Source organism: Nansenia antarctica (assembly GCF_963989245.1).
Source record: "Nansenia antarctica genome assembly, chromosome: 3".
Taxonomy (NCBI): Eukaryota; Metazoa; Chordata; class Actinopteri; order Argentiniformes; family Microstomatidae; genus Nansenia; species Nansenia antarctica.
Genome location: NC_137688.1, coordinates 80,364,477 through 80,388,141, shown reverse-complemented (window position 1 = coordinate 80,388,141; position 23,665 = coordinate 80,364,477). Strand labels below are relative to the sequence as shown.

Here is a 23,665-nt window from a genome sequence, read left to right as displayed (position 1 = left end):
GATGGCTATGAGTGGAGTGGTTGTGAGGCGGTCTTTAAATGCGGTTGTTGGAAGACCAGTCGTGTCTCTGTATGGTGATTGAGGGTGAATGTAAGTATCCTGTGAGGAAAAGGCAATGTGAACAATTGTGACACAGTCTGATCATTTGGTCCGCATGTCGGCAACCAATCAAAATGTTCAGACTTTTCTTTTGAAACACCGAACTACGGAAATACGAATCACAACACACACTTGCTAGTCAAGCCAAAATACTGCAATGCAATGGATTCTGTGAGTAATCCCCACTGCTACCTAGTTAACTTTAACACTACTTTACATTGACTCACAAAACAAGCTGTGTTAGTTGACTAGCGATGTGTCATTGATTTTCAACAACGCGGAAATGTATTTTCATTTTTCTAAAGAAAAGTCCAATCATTACATCGGATATCGACATGAGGACCAAAGCATTAGAATGTGTCACAATTATTATATCTTTCCAGAAGGCAAGTTGACTGACCTACAGTACCGGTATATCAATATGTGAAATGACAGACACATATCTGTATTTTAGTGCATTCAGTATAGATCTGTAGTACATTGTACATGGGTGTATTGTACATGGGCTCCTTAGAACGTCTTTTGCACGTTGCCTAAAGGAACATCAGACATATGCACATCCCCCGATAATTTATCAGTTGAACATTGAATACCCAATGAAGGATAGTTGGGTCTGGTTGTATCTATGGTTTAGTGACTGTCACTTAAATATATTACCAGACTGACCCTTACAACATGTATGTAAAGCTTTTATTAACAAATATTTGTAATAGCAAAATATATATATATATATATATATATAAATAAATACAATGTAAGAGAAAGAAAGTTCAGTGATTTATTTTGATACAAGAACTTTCGATGCAATGATCAGTCATGACTTCCTGTTGATAAACGCCTGTGTATTAGTGATATACAATACAGCTGTAAAGACTTCAGTAAATTAGTAATTTAATCAAAGTCAAATTAATTCTCATATCACCCCCATGAAACACTACTATAACCCCATGAAACAATTACGTAAACGCCAACTGGCGTTAGAATTCTATGGGGTTATCCATGTGGAAAGTATGCTCGGGAGTGATATTGTCACAATAGCCAGAAGACTGCACTGACTGTATGGGGGGATTAATGTGAACATAAGCTAAAGGAGGAAGATGATTTCACTCTGAGTCTATGACACTGCATGAATGAGAGACCCCTGTTCCAGTAAAGCCAGTAAGTTCCACGTACAAAGTCATCAACAATCTGGCCCCCTCCTACCTTGCCGACCTCGTCCCCCTCCACACACCCTCCCGTTGCTCAGGTTTGCCGTCCAAACCACCCTCACGCCCACCAGGACCAAGCTCCAGACCTGGGGTCTACCAGTATGGATCTCCTATGATGTTATGTATTATGTTATATGTCTGTTCACTGCTCTGTAACTCAGTATCCAAACTGGTCTCTTAATTCCCCTGGAATCTCCCGGAAGCTCGGCCGCCCCCGTCAGACAAGCCCGCCTTGCTGTGACAACACACGGCGGCGCACACACTGCCTTGATGCTGTGGGAACGGGCCGTGTTTGCAGAGAGCAGTACTGAGCCTAATCAAACAGCCTAAGCCTCTTGGCTCTGACTGTTGTTTTTTCCCGCCACTGTGGGTGGAGCGGACCAGGATGACGGGAGGTAATCACCGGTGGTGAGGAGAGCGTGGGGGAATCCACAGAGAGTGAACTCGTCCTCATGTGCTGGACCCACCGGGGGTTTCCCCTAGTGAATTCATTCCATTTTCACCAGCGATAATACTAGGTAATACTAGGTAATACTAGGTAATACTAGGTTATACTAGGTTATACTAGGTAATACTAGGTTATACTAGGTTATACTAGGTAATACTAGGTTATACTAGGTAATAGCAGAGCACACAGAGACTCCCTCAGGATGGAAGACAGGAGAGATGCTGTACATTGACAGACAGTTCAGGGGCCACAAAGGGAGGGGTGACACGTCCCTGTCTAGACATGCCCAGTGCCCACCTCTGCTCACGCCTCGCTGAGCTGACCGCAGCTTCCGTCCCTCTGAGAACACTGCAGCAGCAGACAGACAGGAGTGGGATGCACCACTTGGTTTCAGACCAGAGATTCTAACGGTACCTAACTGAAACGTCAATGTATCACAGTATATAATATATAATCAGTATGTAGGTGCTTTTACACTGGAGCTGTGCGTGTGTTGTGTGTGTGTGTGTGTGTGTGTGTGTGTGTGTGTGTGTGTGTGTGTGTGTGTGTGTCTATGTGTGTGTGTGTGAGTGTGTGTAGAGAGAGGGGAAGTGAGTACACAGAGGGGGGAAGTGAGCTTTCCCACACTGCTCACACTTTCTAACAGACAGACACATAGCCTCTAGAGTTTTAATTTGTTTGGTAATAAGCCATGGTCTGCAAGTTTGGTACGACCAAGTATGCCCAACTGGTATGGGAATCAAAGATGTGGTTGTTTGACCCCATTTGACTTCCAACTCAAGTGGAACCGAGAACATGTAACAAAAGTGTTGTCATTTTCTAAAAATCACATAGCAATTCATTACAAGTTAACTCTCGCATTTGATCCGAGTCGCTTTAATTCATACCACACACACTTCAGTGTGTGGAAATAGTGTAAAAATAACACTGTTTAAGTACTCAGCAATGTGCCATTCGGTGCCAAATTCTCATTTTGGAAAATAACTTTGGTCTTCATCTGTCCTCTAGTGGTAGACTGTAGTCTACACAGTACATAGTGTATTCAAGAGAACTCTGCTTTAATCAGCTTTGCACTCGTCAACAATTATTCACACACTCGACCTACATCAAAGTGGCAATGATGATTCGACTGTTCCATCATTCTGTCATTTGATAACTAGCAATATTACCCCTTTTCTTACAGGGCAGACTGATTTATGGATTGCAAAGTACCGTAAATAATGGTATTAACACTTAATCAGCCATGAGGGGTCATTTGTGCTGTGAGTAAAAAGTTATATCGTTGCACTCGATAACATTTCAGGACCCTCCTTTCATGACCTTTCCTAGATATGTGCGTTCTACCACCCAAGTATCCTTACATTTTCAAAATCACATCAGCTAATAAAGCTATTTTGCCGTTTTTCTGTGTAGGAAGCAGGCTAATTTACAAGCAGCCAACTAGTGGTCGTTGTGTGTAGATAGCAGCTTAGCATTGTAAAGAGGGGGTCATTTGACACGGCTGTTCTAGTGTTAATGCAGGGGGCGTTGAGGTTTTCCCCTCCTCTCCAGTAGATGTCACCGGATATCACGTACATGCGTAAAAGTCACATTGTACGACTCTTCAAAAGAGAAAGAAGCTCGCTTGCGGCTTGTTGGCTGGAAGAGAAGATTTACCCACATTCCTCTGATGCCTCCGCCTTGATATGATAGTGTCCGTCTGGCTGGAGGCTTCGTGTTGACATGTAACACGCTGCTACGCGTAACGGACCGGCTGGCACATCTACCAGAAGAGAGATCTTGGAAATCTTGTTTTTTTGAGAGGGGACACAAATGGAAATCTTATTTTTTTGAGAGGGGACACAAATGGAAATCTTATATTTTTTTGTTTAACCTAACTCTTGTCTACGCTACTGTCGATAGTAGTAATGGTTTACCTCTCTTATTTAGTCTGACAGGTTAAAACTTCGGAGTTGATCTTTTCCATGATGTCCAGATTCAACTGCGTAAAAGTACGCGCTCCAGTATGGCACCGCCGGCATCACTTCCCATCGTGTGTCCATCTTCATTCCTGCTTCCATCTCCTGCGTGTTGATCAAGATCGGGACGAGATGTTGTAGAGGAATTATTTGTAAAAAAATTGTAAAAAGAAAAAAGAAAAGATCTGAAATGCCTGCTGCACTCGTACTACACGTCGCGTCTGGTCCCAGAAGTGTCCCCCCCCAGTGTCGCAGCTCCTGGGGTCTCCTGTGTGTCCTGATCTTAGTGGTCATCGCACTGCCTACCGGTGTCTCTGCCAGCCGTGACACATCGGGAGGGACAGAACAAGACTCACTGAATAAAACGAACCATTCAATTCCTCCTCCTCCTAAAAAGGCTTTCCCTGTCCTCTCCCTCAACTACGATCACGTACGGAAGCCTTTCGAGATCTCGCTATGGATTCTCCTCGCCCTGTTGATGAAACTCGGTGAGTGTCTTTGGCTTTGGTCTTGTTGCTGCTGCATTCCGCCTGTTTCTGATCGATCAGACCCATCAAACACCACATGAGACCGCAGTGACACTGTACCAACTCATTTAATAACTGCTTGTGTGAAATGTTCAGTCATTTACCAATAAGGCTAGACAGAAAGACACCAAAGCCGTTCTAGGAAGTCAGTCATCTTTTATTTCAGCCCATTTACTAACTCTGGATGTTCCAGTTCACAGCTGACCCCTTACAATGAAGTTGAAGTCCCTCTCCCTCACCACTAGAAAAAGACCAACAGATTCCACTAGATTAGTGTTGGTAATTGGAGACATGGGTGTAGACCTGGCATGTCTGTGCTTCTGGTTAGGATCAACATTCTCTTCTATGTAAGGGATGAGAGCAGTTGGTGCTAAGGGCCCTAGGGATGGAAGGGGTCACTCACTGTGAATGGACTTCATTCTCTTCCTGTGCTTGTGCTGCCTGTGACTCTGAAACCGGCTAGTCATTGCATGCTAACATTGAACTTACTTGAACCAGAAAGCACACATGGTAGGCTTAGCTACAGACGACTCAGATATCAAAGATATTGCGTTTCGTTTGTGACTCAGGGTCACTTCAGGGATCTTGTTCTCACGTTCGTGGCATGGGGAGACAGGCGAGGTTCGCAGTCAGTAGGAGACACTTTGAGGTGGGGGCAGAGATAATGGTTGGGTCTCTCATCATTGGCCAAGCCCCAGAAAGTGAAGCCTGTTTGAGCTTATCAAGCTGTCCAGCTGCTCGGGTCTCAGGGCTAGACCCACTTCCTGCCTCAAGGCACTGTTTGATAACACGAGGGAACAGAGGGGGTGGGGGGCAGATGAAGAGAGGGAGGAGGGGGGGGGCTTATGTTTAATGCATACAGCCCCAGTACTACATCACCCACACCTCCTCAAACCACCAGACGACCACCCGGACTGTCGTCTTGTATTCTTATATACAATTCTCTTGAGAATGACTGAGAGTTCGTCTCTCTCGCTCTTCACATTGGGTCATGAGTCACACACAAGCAAGCCCCATATGAGTCATACACAAGCAAACACAGTTGCCCAAGTATCTATTTTTTATGCCTGCAGTAGGGCTTAATGGAAAAAAAAAATCTTTACATTTTTCATGAGGGTAAAGGCTTCGGAATGACAGTGATGCGTTAAGTGAATGCCGCATGATTTCCCCAGGAATGAAGCTTTGGCTGGTCGTGTGTGCTGTAGTTCTAACACAGTTCGAAACACAGTTCTTTTTATATCATTTAGTGTACCGGGAGAACAGGCTAGTGTTTGCTGGCTACTGCAACACATGGAGGATATTGCAAAATCCTTTCCTGTAGGCAACACTGTGCTACATCCTAGCTAAGAACCTGAGGCCACAGTACTGGTCTAGTACTGGCCCACTGCAGACAGCTTTACCATGTGGGGCGGCTGTGTCTCAGGAGGTAGAGCCGCCGTGTAATGATCGCAACAAGGTTGCCAGATCGGTGGTTCGAACCCCGGCTGGCCACATGTCGAGGTGTCCTTGGGCAAGACACTGAACCCCAAATTGCTCCCAATGAGCGGGCCGGCGCCTTGCATGGTAGCTTGCCGCCACCATTAGTGTGTGAAAGTGTGTGTGAATGTGTGTGTTAATGGGTGAATAAGAGGCCGTTGTAAAGCGCTTTGGATAAAGGCGCTATATAAGTACAGTCCATTTTACCATGTAACTCAGCTTTGAGTCCTGGAAACAGATGTACTGTGAATGCAGTCCATCATTGTCCGTCTGTGTCTTAATACTAGAACAGCCATGGGTGGGGTTATTTGACCCCTTGAGTAAAAAAAAAAGTGATATCTTTGCACTTTCATGCCCTAGATATGTGCGTTCTACCACCCAGTAGTACCCGTAAAGGCACCACACCCCCCCCAGCCCCCATCATTACCACCTGTGAGGGAGCTATCCTGGAGCAGGTCACGGTGTATAAATACCTGGGAATTTGGTTAGACAGCTCACTATCTTTCTCACACCACATCTCAAAACTACAGATCAAGATTAAGGCCAAACTTGGCTTTCTCTATAGAAACCGTCACTCCTTCACTTCATCCGCTAAACGCACCCTCATTCAAATGACCATTCTCCCCATGCTCGACTACGGCGATACAATCTACAGGTCTGCATGCAAAGGTACACTCTCCACGCTCGACACACTGTATCACTCCGCCATCCGGTTCGCCACTAACGCCCCCTACAGTACCCACCACTGCACTCTTTACTCCCTGGTCAACTGGCCCTCCCTTCACACCCGCCGTCACTTGCACTGGCTCACCCTCATCTATAAAACCCTCCTCCACTTATCACCCCCCTATCTGTGTCTCCTGTTTCACCGTCTGCCTGTCACTCGCAACACCCGATCCTCACTCCACATCCAACTAAAAATTCCCAAATCCACCACTTCCCTTGGCCGTGCATCATTCCAGTTTGCTGCCCCCTCTGACTGGAATGCTCTGCAAAAACCCCTTAAACTGGACAAACTCATCTCCCTCTCTGCCTTCAGACTCACTATTTCAGACACCCTCACTGATTCCTGCACATGCTTCTCTTCTCTGTAGGGCAGCACCTGTATCACTCCCTTTACACACCCCCTCTGTCCACCTGCACTTTTATGCCCCCATACGCTCATGTCTGCCATTCTCTGCCTTTAAGCTTTTCTGTGTTAATGCTGTTTTCTAATGTTTGTTGGCCTGTTTCGTAAGTGCTTATTGCTGTTGTTGTATTTGGTGGCTGTGTCTCAGTGGTTATTGTTGTACCGTATTTATGTTTGCTTGACTGTGTCTCAGTGTGTATTGTTGTATTGGTTTGCTTACTGGCTGTCTTAGTGTCTATGTTGTATTGCTGTGTTGATTGGTCGTGTCCCAGCGCTTATTGTTGTATTATTGTCTTTCCTGACTGTGTATCAGTGCTTACTGCTGTATTGTTGTGTTTGCTTGGCTGTGTCCCAGTGCGTTTTGTTGTATTGTATTGTCTTGTGTTGCCTGTCTGCATTTTGTGCTTACTGTTGTATTCTACTCTTGATGTCTATCTTTCAGCCCTCCTCCCCTTTCCCCCTATGAGGCAGGCCAGTATTGTAAATAAGAATTTTGTTCTTAATTGTCTCGCCTGGTAAAATAAAGGTTAAAAAAAAAAGTATCCTTACATTTACAAAATGACATCAGGATAAGCTAGTACGAAGCTATTTTGCCGTTTGTCTGTGTAGGAGGCAGGCTAATTTGCAAGATGCACCAACTAGTGGTCGTTGTGTGTAAATAGCAGCTTCCCATTGTAAAGACTATGGGTCATTTGACCCCCCCGAGGCAGCTCTTATAGTAGGTAAAAAAGGCACGGCTGTTCTAGTGTTAGTCGACTAACTCTAATTCTAACACCTTAACCCCTCCCACCCCTCCCAGGCTTCCACGTGATCCCGCGCGTGTCGGCCGTGGTCCCGGAGAGCTGCCTGCTGATCGTGGTGGGTCTGCTGGTGGGGGGGCTGATAAAGGCCATGGGGGAGAAGGCCCCCGTCCTGGACTCCCAGCTCTTCTTTCTCTACCTGCTGCCGCCCATCATCCTGGACGCCGGTTACTTCCTGCCCATCCGGCCCTTCACAGAGAACATGGGCACCATCCTGGTGTTCGCCGTGGTGGGGACGCTGTGGAACACCTTCTTCATCGGGAGCGCGCTGTACGCCGTGTGCTGGCTGGAGGGCTCGGCCGCCCTGGGGGGGATGGACCTGCTGGCCTGCCTGCTGTTCGGCTCCATCGTGTCGGCCGTGGACCCCGTGGCGGTGCTGGCCGTGTTCGAGGAGATCCACATCAACGAGCTGCTGCACATCCTGGTGTTCGGGGAGTCCCTGCTCAACGACGCCGTCACTGTGGTGAGTAGTGTGTGTGTGTGTGTGTGTGTGAGACTGTGAGTGTGAGTGTGAGTGTGAGTGTGAGTGTGAGTGGACAATACAGTACAGATTCAGACCAGTCAGAGTCAGACCACGGGGGCAGTGATGACATGGATATGATATTATATATTTGCTGTGATATTACCTGCTCTCTCTCTCTCTCTCTCTCTCTCTCTCTCTCTCTCTCTCTCTCTCTCTCTCTCTCTCTCTCTCTCTCTCTCTCTCTCTCTCTCTCTCTCAGCGTTCAGTTTATTGTAGATAGATGTTATATTCGATGACTTCTCTCCCCACGGAAAGCTTGGCAGTTCACATGATGGGACTGGTTGTGTTCTTTATTCTCACGCTGTGTAGGGACGGACGCTGTGTAGATTCATTGACGGAGTCGTGGCCGACGCCACCAGACACCAGGACTAACAGGCAGCTAGTGTTCTCTGAACTGATGCCCCGGAATCAATTCTCCATGACGGTGCACTTTTCTCCCGGTTCATAAAGCCAAATGAGATTTTTATTGTGTCTCATTGTGTGTAATATAGGGACATTCATCGGTGTTGAATGGCTGTTTATGTGCTTTTGCCAAGTGTGTGTGTGTGTGTGTGGCTGTGTGCGTAGGACGATGATAGTCTTTGTTGTAACTGGGCCAGTTGGCCACTCTCCCTCCCATTGTGGCCTCATCACCCTGCAGGGAGAGACAGACGGAGGTTTAATGGAGTGGAAAGAAAGGTGATAAGGAGGGCAGGACTCCCAACATCCAGTCAGGCATTAGGCGACACGGCGCCAGATTTGTCTGAAACGGTGAAGATTTGATATGGTTTGATATATACCTCGCGGCTCCACGACAACGCAGAATTCGTGATCTGAGACGGTGACGAGACGATAACGCTGGGAGGGGGTTTCTGTTTCCGTATCGTTTTCGGAGTCGCGTGGTCGGCGATCGTGTGGTCAGAGATCGAAACTGCGTTTCGGCGTCGTTCTGTCGTCGTGTTGCCTCGGCCTCAGAGAAGCTTCACTCGTCTGGAGTACTTGACCTCTGACCTCCTCACCTTTCAGCTTCTTCTCTGACCCTGTCGCACTCTCCAGTCTCCTCCCACTCATAAGCGGGCGATCAGCTCGGCCTTGTCTTCACCAGATCCTCCCATACCTCCAACCTTACTGTTACCCCTCTTCCATACCTCCAACCTCACTGTTACCCCTCTTCCATACCTCCAACCTTACTGTTACCCCTCTTCCATACCTCCAACCTTACTGTTACCCCTCTTCCATACCTCCAACCTTACTGTTACCCCTCTTCCATACCTCCAACCTTACTGTTACCCCTCTTCCATACCTCCAACCTTACTGTTACCCCTCTTCCATACCTCCAACCTTACTGTTACCCCTCTTCCAGTTTCTGATCATCACTTTGTATCCTTCTCCCTTCCCCTCAAATCCTCCCCCTCCCAGTCAGGATCTACCCAGAGTCTGTATCCTGTCATCAGTCGCAACTGTCAACAGTCGCAACCTACGTACCCTCTCCCCCACCGCTCTCTCTTCCTCTGCCTTGTCCTCCCTACCCTCTGTTGAATCCTTCTCTCTTCTGTCCACTGATGTATCCTCCTCCACCCTCCTGTCCACTCTTTACTGATCCTTCAACTCTCTCTGTCCACTGACCTCAAGGCCAGCACGGTCCTCTCCATGCGCTCCTTGGCTGTCTGAATCCCTGCAGGCTTGTAGAATAGAGCTCTGAACAGCTGAGAGGAAATGGAGTAAAACCGGCTTCCCTGATGAGCTAAAACCTGATATCCCTCTCCTCCTCAACTACACCTCCTCTGCTTCAGCTGCTAAAGCTTCTGACTACTAAGGTGCAATGGTTCAGTTGGCCCACGGTTGGCTATGAACCTCGGTTTTTGGGTCACTGTTTCGGTACGTGTTTTGTGCATAAGGAGAGAAAAAAATGCTACAATTTATTTACAAACAAAACTTATTTTACTTTTATTTACTTATAATTTATACTTTTACATTCAGACACATTCCAGAATTTGACTGGTATATTGTATAATATAAAAATATATAAATATATAAACAAAAAACACTTTCAAATGTAAAAGTGCCTCTTAGCCTTGACTACTGGTATAGGAGAGGGAGAAATAAAAGTAAAAGTGCACTTGTCTTTAGCCTTGACAGCTGGTAGCCCATATATGCATTACACGCGTGAAGCAATGCTTAAGAACAGTAAAGTTTCTGTTCACTGTTTTCGTTCCCTCATCGCTGTATTCAGTGCCAAAACCGAAATGACCCCAAATGACCCCAAATGACCCCAAATGACCCCACATGACTCCACAACACAGATCTGTAGGAATCCGAGGCTTCCTCAAACTGTTGCCTCTCAACCACATTCATGTTCTCATCTCCGCTCGCCATGAACAAACATTTGAACAAGTTACAGAAGCAACTGCGTTCCAGACAAACTCAACCTCCGTAGATGAGTTGTTCTTATCATGACTGATGTATAGATCAGGGATGTGTGGTCAGGGGAGGCAGAGCCTCACCAATAATACTCAAAAAAGATTTTAAGTAAGATTTGTGTTATAAAATGTAATTTCCGTATGATTCTACTAATTTTTTATAGTCAAAATCACCACGTACGTAATGCGTACGTTCATCACACACTGTGTTGGGAGATGCATTTTGGAGAGGAAAGTTGATCTGGTTGCTAGGTTTGGTTGCTAGGTTTGGTTGCTAGGTTTGGTTGCTAGGTTTGGTTGCTGTTTGGCTCAGGAGAGTTTGGTCCTTTACTGGCTGACCAAGGACTGCTGCCAGCTGGCCCAGAGCTGGACACGGAGGGAAGACTGACACTGCTGTTTCTGTATTATAACACAATTCATCAAATAACTCCATTTAATAGAAACATATCGTTAGCCTCATAGCATAATTGCCTAAGTCATATTTTGGCCAAATTGAGATATCTGCCTACTCTCCTAACACTCACTGTGCATTATTGCCTATATGCCATCAGCCTATCAGAATGCTTGTTCCATTCCAAAATCAGTCATCTCTTTGACATAGGCATTTTTGATACTACATACAAAGATGGCTCGGCTGATGAAGTGAAGCATGACTTAGGCAATTATGCTACGAGGCTAACGGTATGGAAACAACAGCAGGACACTGCCAACCAAGACAAACACCTGACTAGAAATCAACTTTCATATCATTTAGAAAAATAAACATGGGCTGGACAATAGTGTAATGGACTGCACTTATATAGCGCCTTAATCCAAAGCACTTTACAACGGCCTCTCATTCACCCATGCACACACCAGTGGCGACTAGCTACCATGCAAGGCGCCGGCCTGCTCATTGGGAGCAATTTGGGGTTCAGTGTCTTGCCCAATGACATTTTGACATGGGGCCAGCCAGGGCTCGAACCGCCGATCTGCCAACCTTGCGATTATAAGACGGCGGCTCTACCTCATACGCCACAGCCGCCTGTGTGTTGATCTCCTGCCTCCTCTGCCCTCCTCTGCAGGTCCTCTACCACCTGTTTGAGGAGTTTGGCCACGCGGGCACTGTCACCCTGCTGGACGCCTTCCTGGGTGTGGTGTGTTTCTTCGTGGTCTCCCTGGGCGGGGTCCTGGTGGGCGCCATCTACGGCTTCCTGGCTGCCTTCACGTCCCGCTTCACCTCCCACACCCGCGTCATCGAGCCGCTCTTCGTCTTCCTCTACAGCTACATGGCCTACCTCTCCGCCGAGGTCTTCCATCTGTCTGGCATCATGTCGTGAGTAGCCGCCGTCAGTACAGACATGAGTAGCCGCCGTCAGAACGGACATGAGTAGCAGAGGTCAGAACAGATATGAGTAGCAGAGGTCAGAGCAGACATGAGTAAGAGAGGTCAGAGCAGACATGAGTAGCAGAGGTCAGAGCAGACATGAGTAGGAGAGGTCAGAGCAGACATGAGTAGGAGAGGTCAGAACAGACATGAGTAGGAGAGGTCAGAGCAGACATGAGTAGGAGAGGTCAGAACAGACATGAGTAGCAGAGGTCAGAGCAGACATGAGTAGGAGAGGTCAGAGCAGACATGAGTAGCAGAGGTCAGAACAGACATGAGTAGCCGCCGTCAGAACAGACATGAGTAGCAGAGGTCAGAACAGACATGAGTAGCCGCCGTCAGAACAGACATGAGTAGCAGAGGTCAGAACAGACATGAGTAGGAGAGGTCAGAACAGACATGAGTAGCAGAGGTCAGAACAGACATGAGTAGCCGCCGTCAGAGCAGACATGAGTAGCAGAGGTCAGAGCAGACATGAGTAGGAGAGGTCAGAACAGACATGAGTAGCCGCCGTCAGAACAGACATGAGTAGGAGAGGTCAGAACAGACATGAGTAGCAGAGGTCAGAACAGACATGAGTAGCAGAGGTCAGAACAGACATGAGTAGCAGAGGTCAGAGCAGACATGAGTAGGAGAGGTCAGAACAGACATGAGTAGCAGAGGTCAGAACAGACATGAGTAGCAGAGGTCAGAACAGACATGAGTAGCAGAGGTCAGAACAGACATGAGTAGGAGAGGTCAGAACAGACATGAGTAGCAGAGGTCAGAACAGACATGAGTAGCAGAGGTCAGAACAGACATGAGTAGGAGAGGTCAGAACAGACATGAGTAGGAGAGGTCAGAACAGACATGAGTAGCAGAGGTCAGAGCAGACATGAGTAGCAGAGGTCAGAACAGACATGAGTAGCAGAGGTCAGAACAGACATGAGTAGCAGAGGTCAGAGCAGACATGAGTAGGAGAGGTCAGAACAGACATGAGTAGCAGAGGTCAGAGCAGACATGAGTAGGAGAGGTCAGAACAGACATGAGTAGCAGAGGTCAGAACAGACATGAGTAGGAGAGGTCAGAACAGACATGAGTAGCAGAGGTCAGAGCAGACATGAGTAGGAGAGGTCAGAACAGACATGAGTAGCAGAGGTCAGAACAGACATGAGTAGGAGAGGTCAGAACAGACATGAGTAGAAGAGGTCAGAGCAGACATGAGTAGGAGAGGTCAGAACAGACATGAGTAGGAGAGGTCAGAACAGACATGAGTAGCAGAGGTCAGAACAGACATGAGTAGCAGAGGTCAGAGCAGACATGAGTAGGAGAGGTCAGAACAGACATGAGTAGGAGAGGTCAGAACAGACATGAGTAGGAGAGGTCAGAGCAGGCGTTACAACGAGCCTGTCCTCTCATTTCTACCTCCACCAGCCTCTACTGGCAGCCATGTGACTCTCCCTCCCATTACTGTGAAGTGTATATGTGTCTTTTATACAAAACCTTATTAAATGGGCTCTGGTTAAAAGTAATGCACACTACAGTATCTAGATAATAGGGTTATCATTTGAGACATACAATGAGGGAAATAAGTATTTGATCCCCTGTCGATTTTTAAAGTTTGCCCACTCACAAAGAAATGAACGGTCTATCATTTTAATGGTAGGTTTATTTTAACAGTGAGAGACTGGATATCAACCCAAAAAATCCAGAAAAACACATTATATAAAAATTATGAATTGATTTGCATTTGATCGAGGGAAAGAAGTATTTGATCCCCTAGCAAAACATGACTTGTAGAGGGAGGCTTGGTGGAGGGAGGCTTAGGTGGCGTAGCGGGTTAAGCGTTGACCATATAACCGCAGGGTTCCCAGTTCGATTCCGATGTCCTGCATGTCATCCCTTCTCTCTCTCCCCATCCTTCCTGTCAAAATCTCTACTATATCAATAAAAAGAAAATATGAGTGGGACTGCCCCACTCAGAAAAAAAAACGTAAAACATTTAAAATAAATAAACTTGGTGGAGCCTAGTTGGCAGCACGGAGGTCAGACGGTTCTTGTAGTTGGTCACCAGGTTTGTTCATCTCAGGAGGGACTCTGGTCCAGTCCTCTCTGCAAATCCTCTCCAGATCCTTAAGGTTTGGAGGCTGTCGCTTGGCAACTGGAAGCTTCAGCTCCTCCACAGATGTTCTATAGGACTAAGACTGGCTAGGCCACTCCATGACCTTAATGTGCTTCTTCTTCAGCCACTCCGTATGTTTTGGGTCATTGTCGTGCTGGAAGATCCATCCACCACCCATGTTCAGTGTCAACTTTTTAATCAATTCATAACTTTGTTGATATCCAGTCTCTCACTGTTAAAATAAACCTAATATTAAAATGATAGACCGTTCATTTCTTTGTAAGTGGGCAAACTTAAAAAATCAGCAGAGGATCAAATACTTTCCCCAAATTTCCCCCACTGTAGCCTGAGTCTCAGTAGACTCCTTCTTCTGTCCACAGGTTGATATCATGTGGGGTTGTGATGCGCCCCTACGTGGAGGCCAACATATCCCACAAGTCCTACACCACCATCAAGTACTTCCTGAAGATGTGGAGCAGCGTGAGCGAGACCCTCATCTTCATCTTCCTGGGCGTGTCCACGGTGGCCGGCCCGCACGCCTGGAACTGGACCTTCGTCATTGTCACGGTCATCCTCTGCCTCGTGTCCAGGGTTCTAGGTCAGTTATCCTCTGGTACTAGCTCACTTATCCTCTGGTACTAGGTCGTGTCCAGGCCAGGGTACTAGGGCGTGTGGAGGGTACTAGGTCGTGTGGAGGGTACTAGGTCGTGTCCAGGGTACTAGGTCGTGTGGAGGGTACTAGGGCGTGTCCAGGGTACTAGGTCAGCACAACCATCACATTTATTCAGTTATATGTCGTGCCACAGGTGGAACCCTAACCCTGCTATGGGATTCTAAGACATGTTCAAGAAAAAACACTTTCATGAAATAGATAACAGGGGGCAGCATGTGTGGCGCAGGAGGTAGAGCCGGCGTCTAACGATTGCAGGCTGGCCACATGTCGAGGTGTCCTTGGGGCAAGACACTGAACCCCAAATTGCTCCCAACGAGCGGGCCGGCACCTTGCATGGTAGCTTGCCGCCGTTGGTGTGTGAATGGGTGAATGAAAGTCAGTCTATATAAGTATATATATCTATATAAGTCAGTCTATAATAAGTATATTTATATATATATATATATATATAAGTCAGTCTATATAAGTATATATATCTATATAAGTCAGTCTATAATAAGTATATTTATATATATATATATATATATATAAGTCAGTCTATATAAGTATATACTGTATATAGTATATATAAGTCAGTCTATATAAGTCAGATTATATAAGTATATATATCTATATAAGTCAGTCTATATAAGTATATAAACCCCTCAAAAAAAGTTCGGAAACTGTTTTTTTGTTGTATTTAATAATACCAATTGGTATTGTATTTTATATAGTTGAAAGCCTGATTAGTCACCTTTACAACAAGGTACAACTTGTAAGGATCATGCATTCGTGGAATAAGCAACACAGCTAAACGTGTGGGTAGTGGCCCAAAAATACTTGCCAAAATCCCCTATATTCTTCTGTTGGTATTCACTCTCGTTTTGAGTTGCTTGGTGGATTGGATGATTGCATTCTCCCACAGTAATAATGAAAAAACAACACATACTGGCCATTTTTACACTTTATTCATTTGACACTGTCAGGGACCTCAGTAGTGCGTGGAAGATCCATACGCAGTCACAGCTTGGCACCTCCTCCTCATGCTGGTCACCAGCCTGGTCACACACTGCTGTGGGACGGCACCCCATTCCTCAACTAGGATTTACCGCAAGTCAGCCAACATGGTTGCGTTGGTCACTCTGGCACGTACAGCACGCCCAAGCTGATCCCACAAGTGTTCAATTGTGTTGAGGTCTGGACTCACGGCAGGCCATTCCACCCTCTCCACTCCCAAATACTGGAGGTGCTCTGTGATGATCCCGGCTCTGTGGGGGCAAGCGTTGTCATCCTGGAGGATGGAGTTAGGTCCCAGATTCTGGAGATATGGGATCGCCACTGGCCCCAGAATATCATTCCTGTCAATTAGGTGCCATTCAGGTGCCAGTCACACACCTGTGACTGACATACACCTGCCAGCACTTGAAGCTCAAAACGAGAGTGAATACCAAAAGAAGAATATTGCAGGGGATTTTGGCAATTATTTTTGGGCCGCTATCCACACGTTTAGGTCTGTTACTCATTCCATGAATGTATGATCCTTACAAGTTGTACCTCGTTGTAAAGGTGACTAATCAGGCTTTCCAACAATATAAAATACAATACCAATTGGTATTACTAAAGGGGAGGACGAATCGACTGAAATAACGTTTCAAAACCTTTTTTGAGGAGTTTATATCTATATAAGTCAGTCTATATAAGTATATATATCTATATAAGTCAGTCTATATAAGTATATATGTATATATAAATCAGATTATATAAGTATATATATCTATATAAGTCAGTCTATATAGATAACAAATGCTAGCTGCGGTCTCCTCTCACAATGCAAAAAGTATATGGATGTTTGATGTCCGTCTGCTTCATGATATTGACTATGATTGGTCCCTGACTCTGTTTGTGTTTCAGGTGTGGTGGGCCTCACTTTCATCATCAACAAATTCAGGATTGTGAAGTTGACCAAAAAGGATCAGTTCATCGTGGCCTACGGTGGCCTGCGAGGTGCAATCGCCTTCTCACTGGGGTACCTGCTGACCAGCCACAAGATGAGGAACATGTTCCTGACGGCCATCATCACCGTCATCTTCTTCACCGTCTTTGTGCAGGTGAGGTGAGGGGATCTGACTGACTCTGGCGGAGGTAGAAACCAGAGAAACACGCTGGAACCTGTTTGTGCTGTAATATGTCATATTAATATTAATATGTCTGAAACATTTCACTTACACTTACAAAATAGCTTTCAATGTTTCAGGCTTATTGACCTGCTGCAGCACATAGACAGAGTTCCCTCAGGTCTCTGACGGCTGTTCTGGGTGTGTGTGTTCTGGGTGTGTGTGTTCTGGCTGTGTGTGTTCTCAGGGCATGACCATCAGGCCGCTGGTCGACCTCCTGGCCGTGAAGAAGAAGAAGGAGAGTAAACCTTCCATTAACGAGGAGATCCACACACAGGTGACGGACGCTACGCCGCTCTGTGGGTTTATAGAGACAGCTGGAGGGTTAGACAGCGTGGAGGGTTAGACAGCGTGGAGGGTTAGACAGCGTGGAGGGTTAGACAGTGTGGAGGGTTAGACAGGGTGGAGGGTTAGACAGGGTGGAGGGTTAGACAGTGTGGAGGGTTAGACAGTGTGGAGGGGTTAGACAGCGTGGAGGGTTAGACAGCGTGGAGGGTTAGACAGGGTGGAGGGTTAGACAGGGTGGAGGGTTAGACAGCGTGGAGGGTTAGACAGTGTGGAGGGGTTAGACAGCGTGGAGGGTTAGACAGCGTGGAGGGTTAGACAGGCTGGAGGGTTAGACAGCGTGGAGGGTTAGACAGTGTGGAGAGTTAGACAGTGTGGAGGGTTAGACAGTGTGGAGGGTTAGACAGCGTGGAGGGTTAGACAGCGTGGAGGGTTAGACAGTGTGGAGGGTTAGACAGTGTGGAGGGTTAGACTGCGTGGAGGGTTAGACAGGGTGGAGGGTTAGACAGGCTGGAGGGTTAGACAGTGTGGAGGGTTAGACAGCGTGGAGGGTTAGACAGGCTGGAGGGTTAGACAGCGTGGAGGGTTAGACAGTGTGGAGAGTTAGACAGTGTGGAGGGTTAGACAGTGTGGAGGGTTAGACAGTGTGGAGGGTTAGACAGTGTGGAGGGTTAGACAGTGTGGAGGGTTAGACAGTGTGGAGGGTTAGACAGCGTGGAGGGTTAGACAGCGTGGAGGGTTAGACAGCGTGGAGGGTTAGACAGCGTGGAGGGTTAGACAGCGTGGAGGGTTAGACAGCGTGGAGGGTTAGACAGCGTGGAGGGTTAGACAGCGTGGAGGGTTAGACAGGGTGGAGGGTTAGACAGTGTGGAGGGTTAGACAGCGTGGAGGGTTAGACAGCGTGGAGGGTGAGACAGCGTGGAGGGTGAGACAGCGTGGAGGGTTAGACAGCGTGGAGGGTTAGACAGTGTGGAGGGTTAGACAGCGTGGAGGGTGAGACAGCGTGGAGGGTTAGACAGCGTGGAGGGTTAGACAGCGTGGAGGGTTAGACAGTGTGGAGGGTTAGACAGCGTGGTGGGTTAGACAGCGTGGAGGGTTAGACAGCGTGGAGGGTTAGACAGCGTGGAGGGTTAGACAGCGTGGAGGGTTAGACAGCGTGGAGGGTTAGACAGCGTGGAGGGTTAGACAGCGTGGAGGGTTAGACAGCGTGGAGGGTTAGACAGTGTGGAGGGTTAGACAGGGTGGAGGGTTAGACAGCGTGGAGGGTTAGACAGTGTGGAGGGTTTAGATTGGCTTTGTAAACGCTCTTCTGCTTATTCGGTGTATCCTAGTTCCTGGATCACCTGCTCACAGGCATCGAGGACGTCTGCGGTCACTACGGAACGCATCACTGGAAGGACAAGTATGTGCTCCCTCGTGTGTACGCAGGGTTCCCTGGTCAAAGAGACCTTGGTTTCAATGGGACTTCCTTGCTTAGATAAAGGTTCAATAATAATACTGTCCCCCAGCAATCTTCACGCGTCATGGACTCTCTGGCATCTCCTCTCCCCTTTCTCTCCGTTCTTCCCTCCTCCTCCTCCTCCTCCTCCTCCTCCTCCCGTACCAGGCTGAACCGCTTCAACAAGACCTACGTGAAGAAGTGGCTGATCGCGGGCGAGCGCTCCACAGAGCCTCAGCTGATCTCCTTCTACCACAAGATGGAGATGAAACAGGCCATCATGCTGGTGGAGAGCGGCAGTTCAGCCAAGCTGCCCTCCTCCCTCTCCTCCGCTGTCTCCATGCAGTAAGCACAGCCCCTCACCCCTGTCTTCAACTGTCGCAATTAGGGAGAGGAAATTGATAAGATGTTATTGATACCGATTCCTTATCGATTCTGTATATCGGATCGATTCTTTATTGATTCTTGATCAATTTTCTGTGTGGGGAAAAAAAGTAGGCCTACACAGGTTGTCAGCATCAACACAGCTGTTTTATTATCTGGAGTCTCTGAACACAATATCTGAGCATAACTTCTGAACATACAGTGGGGGAAATAAGTATTGAACACATCAATATTTTGTCCAGTAAATGTATTTCCATTGAGCCTATTCAAGTGAAATTTGCACGAGACTTTGGCATTAACTCAAACAATCCAGAAAAAAAATATTTTGCTTCATTTGGAATCAGAGTTTTGGATAAAATTCGCTTTGCTCTGCGTCGTTTGGAGCTGTGAGAACGCGCATTCGAATTCGCTCCCGCAGCAAACAACCGACGCATGCTCCGCTTAAAAAGGGTGGTTTCGCTCCGATTAGGAACGACGCATGCATCACTTCGCTTTTGGTGAGAACGCTGCTCGAGGCTGTCCAAAAAACAAGGCTGTGAAAACAACAGTGCATGTGTGTTGATTTGGATAAGAGCGGGACGAACGGGCAGATCTATCACCTGACTTAAACCCAATTGAACATTTGTGGAAGCATCTGAAGATCCAGATTCACAAGAGGGCCCCCCGCAATCTTCAAGAGTTAGACAATCTGTGTAGAGGAATGGGCCAAAATCACACCTGAATACTGCGGGCGATTACTTACTTCATACAGAAAGCGCCTTGAAGCTGTCATTACAAACAAAGGCTTCTCCACTAAGAATTAATTTCAGTCAGTGTGTTCAATACTTTTTTCCTGTTTCATTCCACTTTATTACACATCCTTTTACTTAAATGTTTCGATTTTTGGTCTGGATTGTTTGAGTTAATACCAAAGTCTGGTGCAAATTTCACTTGAATGGGCTCATTGGAAATACATTTACTGGACAAAATGTTGATGTGTTCAATACTTATTTCCCCCACTGTATATGAAATGAGTTTGAACAGCTGGCTGAGCTTCAGTGCTATCTGTAGCACTAGTAACAGTAGTAACATCTTACATGGATGAAATGGGAGAATATTTGTCAAAGAACTATTCTGCTAAGCCTGCCTGCTTGGCTGTAATATTATTAGCATAGGATATTTACCCTCAGTAACGGTGGTCAGTCGTTCTGGCCGGTTCTCGATTCCCATCCCTCGTTGCAATGCAGTAAAGCCTATTCTCCCATTCCTCCACTGTCTCAATCCAGTAAATAGACCCATCTATCAGCCTGTGTTAGACCAACAAGCCAGGCAATGCCGTAAAGGACCCATATTCCATATCCACTCCTCTCCACTAGAGGCCACTGTTGGCCTACTCTCGCTTTGGATTTGGTTCAGTCTTGTCTCATTCTTTTTTTAGCATCATTTAGAAACATAGAAACATTGTATATCAGATTGAAAGAGTGTGGTAACATGTAAATCCCCCCCTCCCGCCCCACTCTGAATGGTGTCTCCCCCTGTGTGAACCCTGTCCCCTCAGGAACATCCAGCCCAGGGGGGGGTCCAAAGAGAGGGTCCTGCCTCGCATCTCTAAAGGCCGGGAGGAGGAGATCAGGAAGATCCTCAGGGCCAACCTGCAGAAGACCCGCCAAAGGGTGAGGGCTGAGGAGGCCATGATCAGTCAGCGGGAGGTAACAGTAAAGCACCTAACACGGGGGGGGGGCAGAACCCCCCACTCTGCACCTAACACAGGGGTGACACCCCCCCCCACTCTGCACCTAACACAGGGGTAACACCCCCCCCCCACTCTGCACCCTCCTTTTCAACAAGGATCTTTTCTCGCTTTGTCTGTCGTCCATAAGATACACAGGCATGAGTCAGGGTTCACCGTTTGTATTTCGTGTTGTGACATTCTGCTGTGACAGTTTAGATAAGTGACAATCACCTTCACCCCTGTTGGTTCCCCATCTCTCCCCAGCTGCGCTCCTATAACAGACACTCTCTGGTGGGAGACCCGTTTGACGACAACGTGACAGAGGTTCGCCTTCGGAAGCAGAGGGTCGAGCTGGAGAGGAGGGTAAGTAAAGAGTTTGCGATGGACTGCAATTATCTTGACCAGGTCCATGTATCAGGTCCAACATATCTGAGTTTTTGCCATAATGAAGCACACAGTTTTACGAATATGAGAATTTACCAATAAGAATTGTTCCTGCAGATGAGTCACTACCTCACTGTTCCAGCCAATCGGCAAGAAACTCACGCCCCTGTCAGGAAAGTGCGGTTTGAATCAGGTCAGTTTGAACACCTGTTTGCTAGTCTCTTCATCTCCGAGTCTAGCCTAGACTGAATACCTTTTTAGTGTTGATGTTTCATATTCCAATTCCACTCGCTCTCGTCCTTCCAGACACCCAGGTGTACAGCTCCAAACACAGCGCCGCCAGTGGCCCCAGTGTCCACGTGGAGCTGCCTCCCCCCAGCTCCTTTGATACTGTCAATCTGGAGGAGGAGTCAGCCAAACGGCCCAACCAGAACCAGAGCCAGAACCAGGAACAGGACCGGGCCAAAGGTGGCACAGGACTGAGGTTCACCGTGACACCGACCGACACCCTGGGAGAGCAAGACCAACAGAGGCCCGCTCGCTGTCTGAGCGACCCGGGTCCAAACAAGGAGGAGGAAGAGGACGAGCTCTTTCTGCCTTGATGATGAAGAGGCACGTCTTTCTAGCACTTGAAGGAGGCGGGACAAGGGGAGGACAGACGCCATTATTTCCCACGGTCCTTACCTCTTCCCTTGCACTTATTCGTATCAGAGGGAGATTATGTCGAGCCTTCATGAAAAGTCATAATTATGGTGCCATCATTATTATTATTTTCGGATGTTTAGATCATTGTTCTTTGGTGTTTTTGTCTTGCAATGTACGGTAAAGAACGCGTATACTATACTTCACATAGGCTGAAAACAAAAAAATCTTTCAAGCCAATGTTTTAGTATCACAAAAGCATGCATCGAGATTTGTTTACTCTTTCAAGACATTTTGGTTGTATTATGATGATGAGATCATGCAACTTCATTTTTAAAGAGGAGAGAAGCTGTCCGTCAGCACTTTGTTACGTGTCTTGATAACCAACGTTGCACATGGCTGTGGTTCTCTGTCACACTGTCTCTGCATGAATGATCAATGTTTTCTCAGGGACTGCAACATCGGGTAGGGGTTTATATACGCTCAGTACAGGCGTCCATTTACTCCTAAAGTATCCATTTGCAGCAAGAAAACCAACCTTCCTCCTGGTAACTGTTTAAGACCACGTGCAGTTTCCAGTATTGTATCTTCTATGGGATTAAAATGTGTCTTTAACAGGAAACAAGTAACAAAAAGATATTCCATGTCACATATCAAAGGAACCACACCTATCATGCCTTGTCTACACAGTATTGGGAGTGCAACTCCAAAGCTATAGCTATCCAAATGTATTTTGACTTATTATAATTTATTGTTTTGTATGGTAATAAAAAAAGAGAAAACATTAGTGTGCCATGTTAAATATTTTGTATAAGAAAGACAATGATGTACAGTATGGGAATGGATTTAGTTAATTGCTGATTGTATCGACAGAGATTTTTTGCAGAATACATCAGAATAAAGTTAAAAGTCATCACAATAAAGTTTAATAAATACATTTTTTGACTTGTCTTTTTCAATAGTGGTGAAAACAGTTTACTGTAAAATTATTCAGATTGGCGTTTCCTACTTGTAATTCCATATATTTGGGGATATGGTAATGAGAGATCTGGGGCCGGATTCACCAAAGTGTTCTTAAGATAATTCTTAAGACAATTCTTAAGAAAAAAGATAAGATGTTCCTAAGAATGTTCTTAAACGCTATTCACCGTTTTTTTCTTAAGAATTGTCCTATGTCTTAAGAACTTCTTAGTTTTCTCACTTAAGAAGTTCTTAGATTTTGAACTGTGATTTTTACACCTGTGTGTCTCTCTCTCTCTCTCTCTCTCTTTTGAACTTATGAAGAACTTCCATCTAAAATGTGAATATAAAATAAATAATAGTAAGGACATTGTTTCAGTTACTTGGCCTACTTAAATAACATGTTCATAATGATTAATTAAGTAGTATACATCAAATACAACAACTGCCTCCTTGATTTACTTTCTGAGTACATTGTGGTGTAATCTAGGAATAGGCCTACATGTGACACAGGCTGAAAGGCCCATTTCAGTTATATCTCAAACATACAAACATGTGATAGACATTCACACATTCACACAAAACATTCACACAAAAGTACTCTGACCAACTTGAATTAACAATATGTGTTAACACATTGTCTAGGGCTAAACTAAATATTAATAAAATCAAATAAATGCAATACAAAATTGTTCAAGTAAGACTTACCTTTCACTTTAGCTGCTTTAAGACAGGTGAGAGCTTCTCTTAAAGTTAAGAAGACATTTGAGAAGAAATCTAAGAACTTTGTTTTGGAGAATCTCATTTGTTCTTAAGTTCTATCTTAGGAAAAATCTTAAGAAGAAAGTTAAGTTAAGTTAAGAAAGTTAAGTTAAGATAAGATTTTCTTCGGGAATACCAAATCTTCTTAAGTTTTGTCTTAAGAACAAATGTTGTTCTTAAGAACAAATTTGTTCTTAAAAACGCTTGGTAAATCCGGCCCCTGTTGTGTAGGACTAGAT

General features: G+C 46.1%; 1 protein-coding gene across 1 annotated transcript; it reads left to right on the top strand.

The window, feature by feature from the left end:
• Positions 1-7,736: 7,736 nt before the first annotated feature.
• LOC308153042 (Na(+)/H(+) exchanger beta-like) lies at positions 7,737-22,612 on the top strand (the record flags this gene model as incomplete). The annotated part of the gene is made up of 11 exons (XM_080526130.1): positions 7,737-8,108; positions 11,632-11,882; positions 14,415-14,632; positions 16,598-16,794; positions 17,048-17,137; positions 18,477-18,547; positions 18,752-18,928; positions 20,505-20,655; positions 20,943-21,041; positions 21,180-21,255; positions 21,369-22,612. 11 exons carry the CDS (start codon positions 7,737-7,739, stop codon positions 21,662-21,664), a joined length of 1,998 nt encoding a protein of 665 aa, XP_080382256.1. The 3' UTR covers positions 21,665-22,612.
• Positions 22,613-23,665: the final 1,053 nt, after the last annotated feature.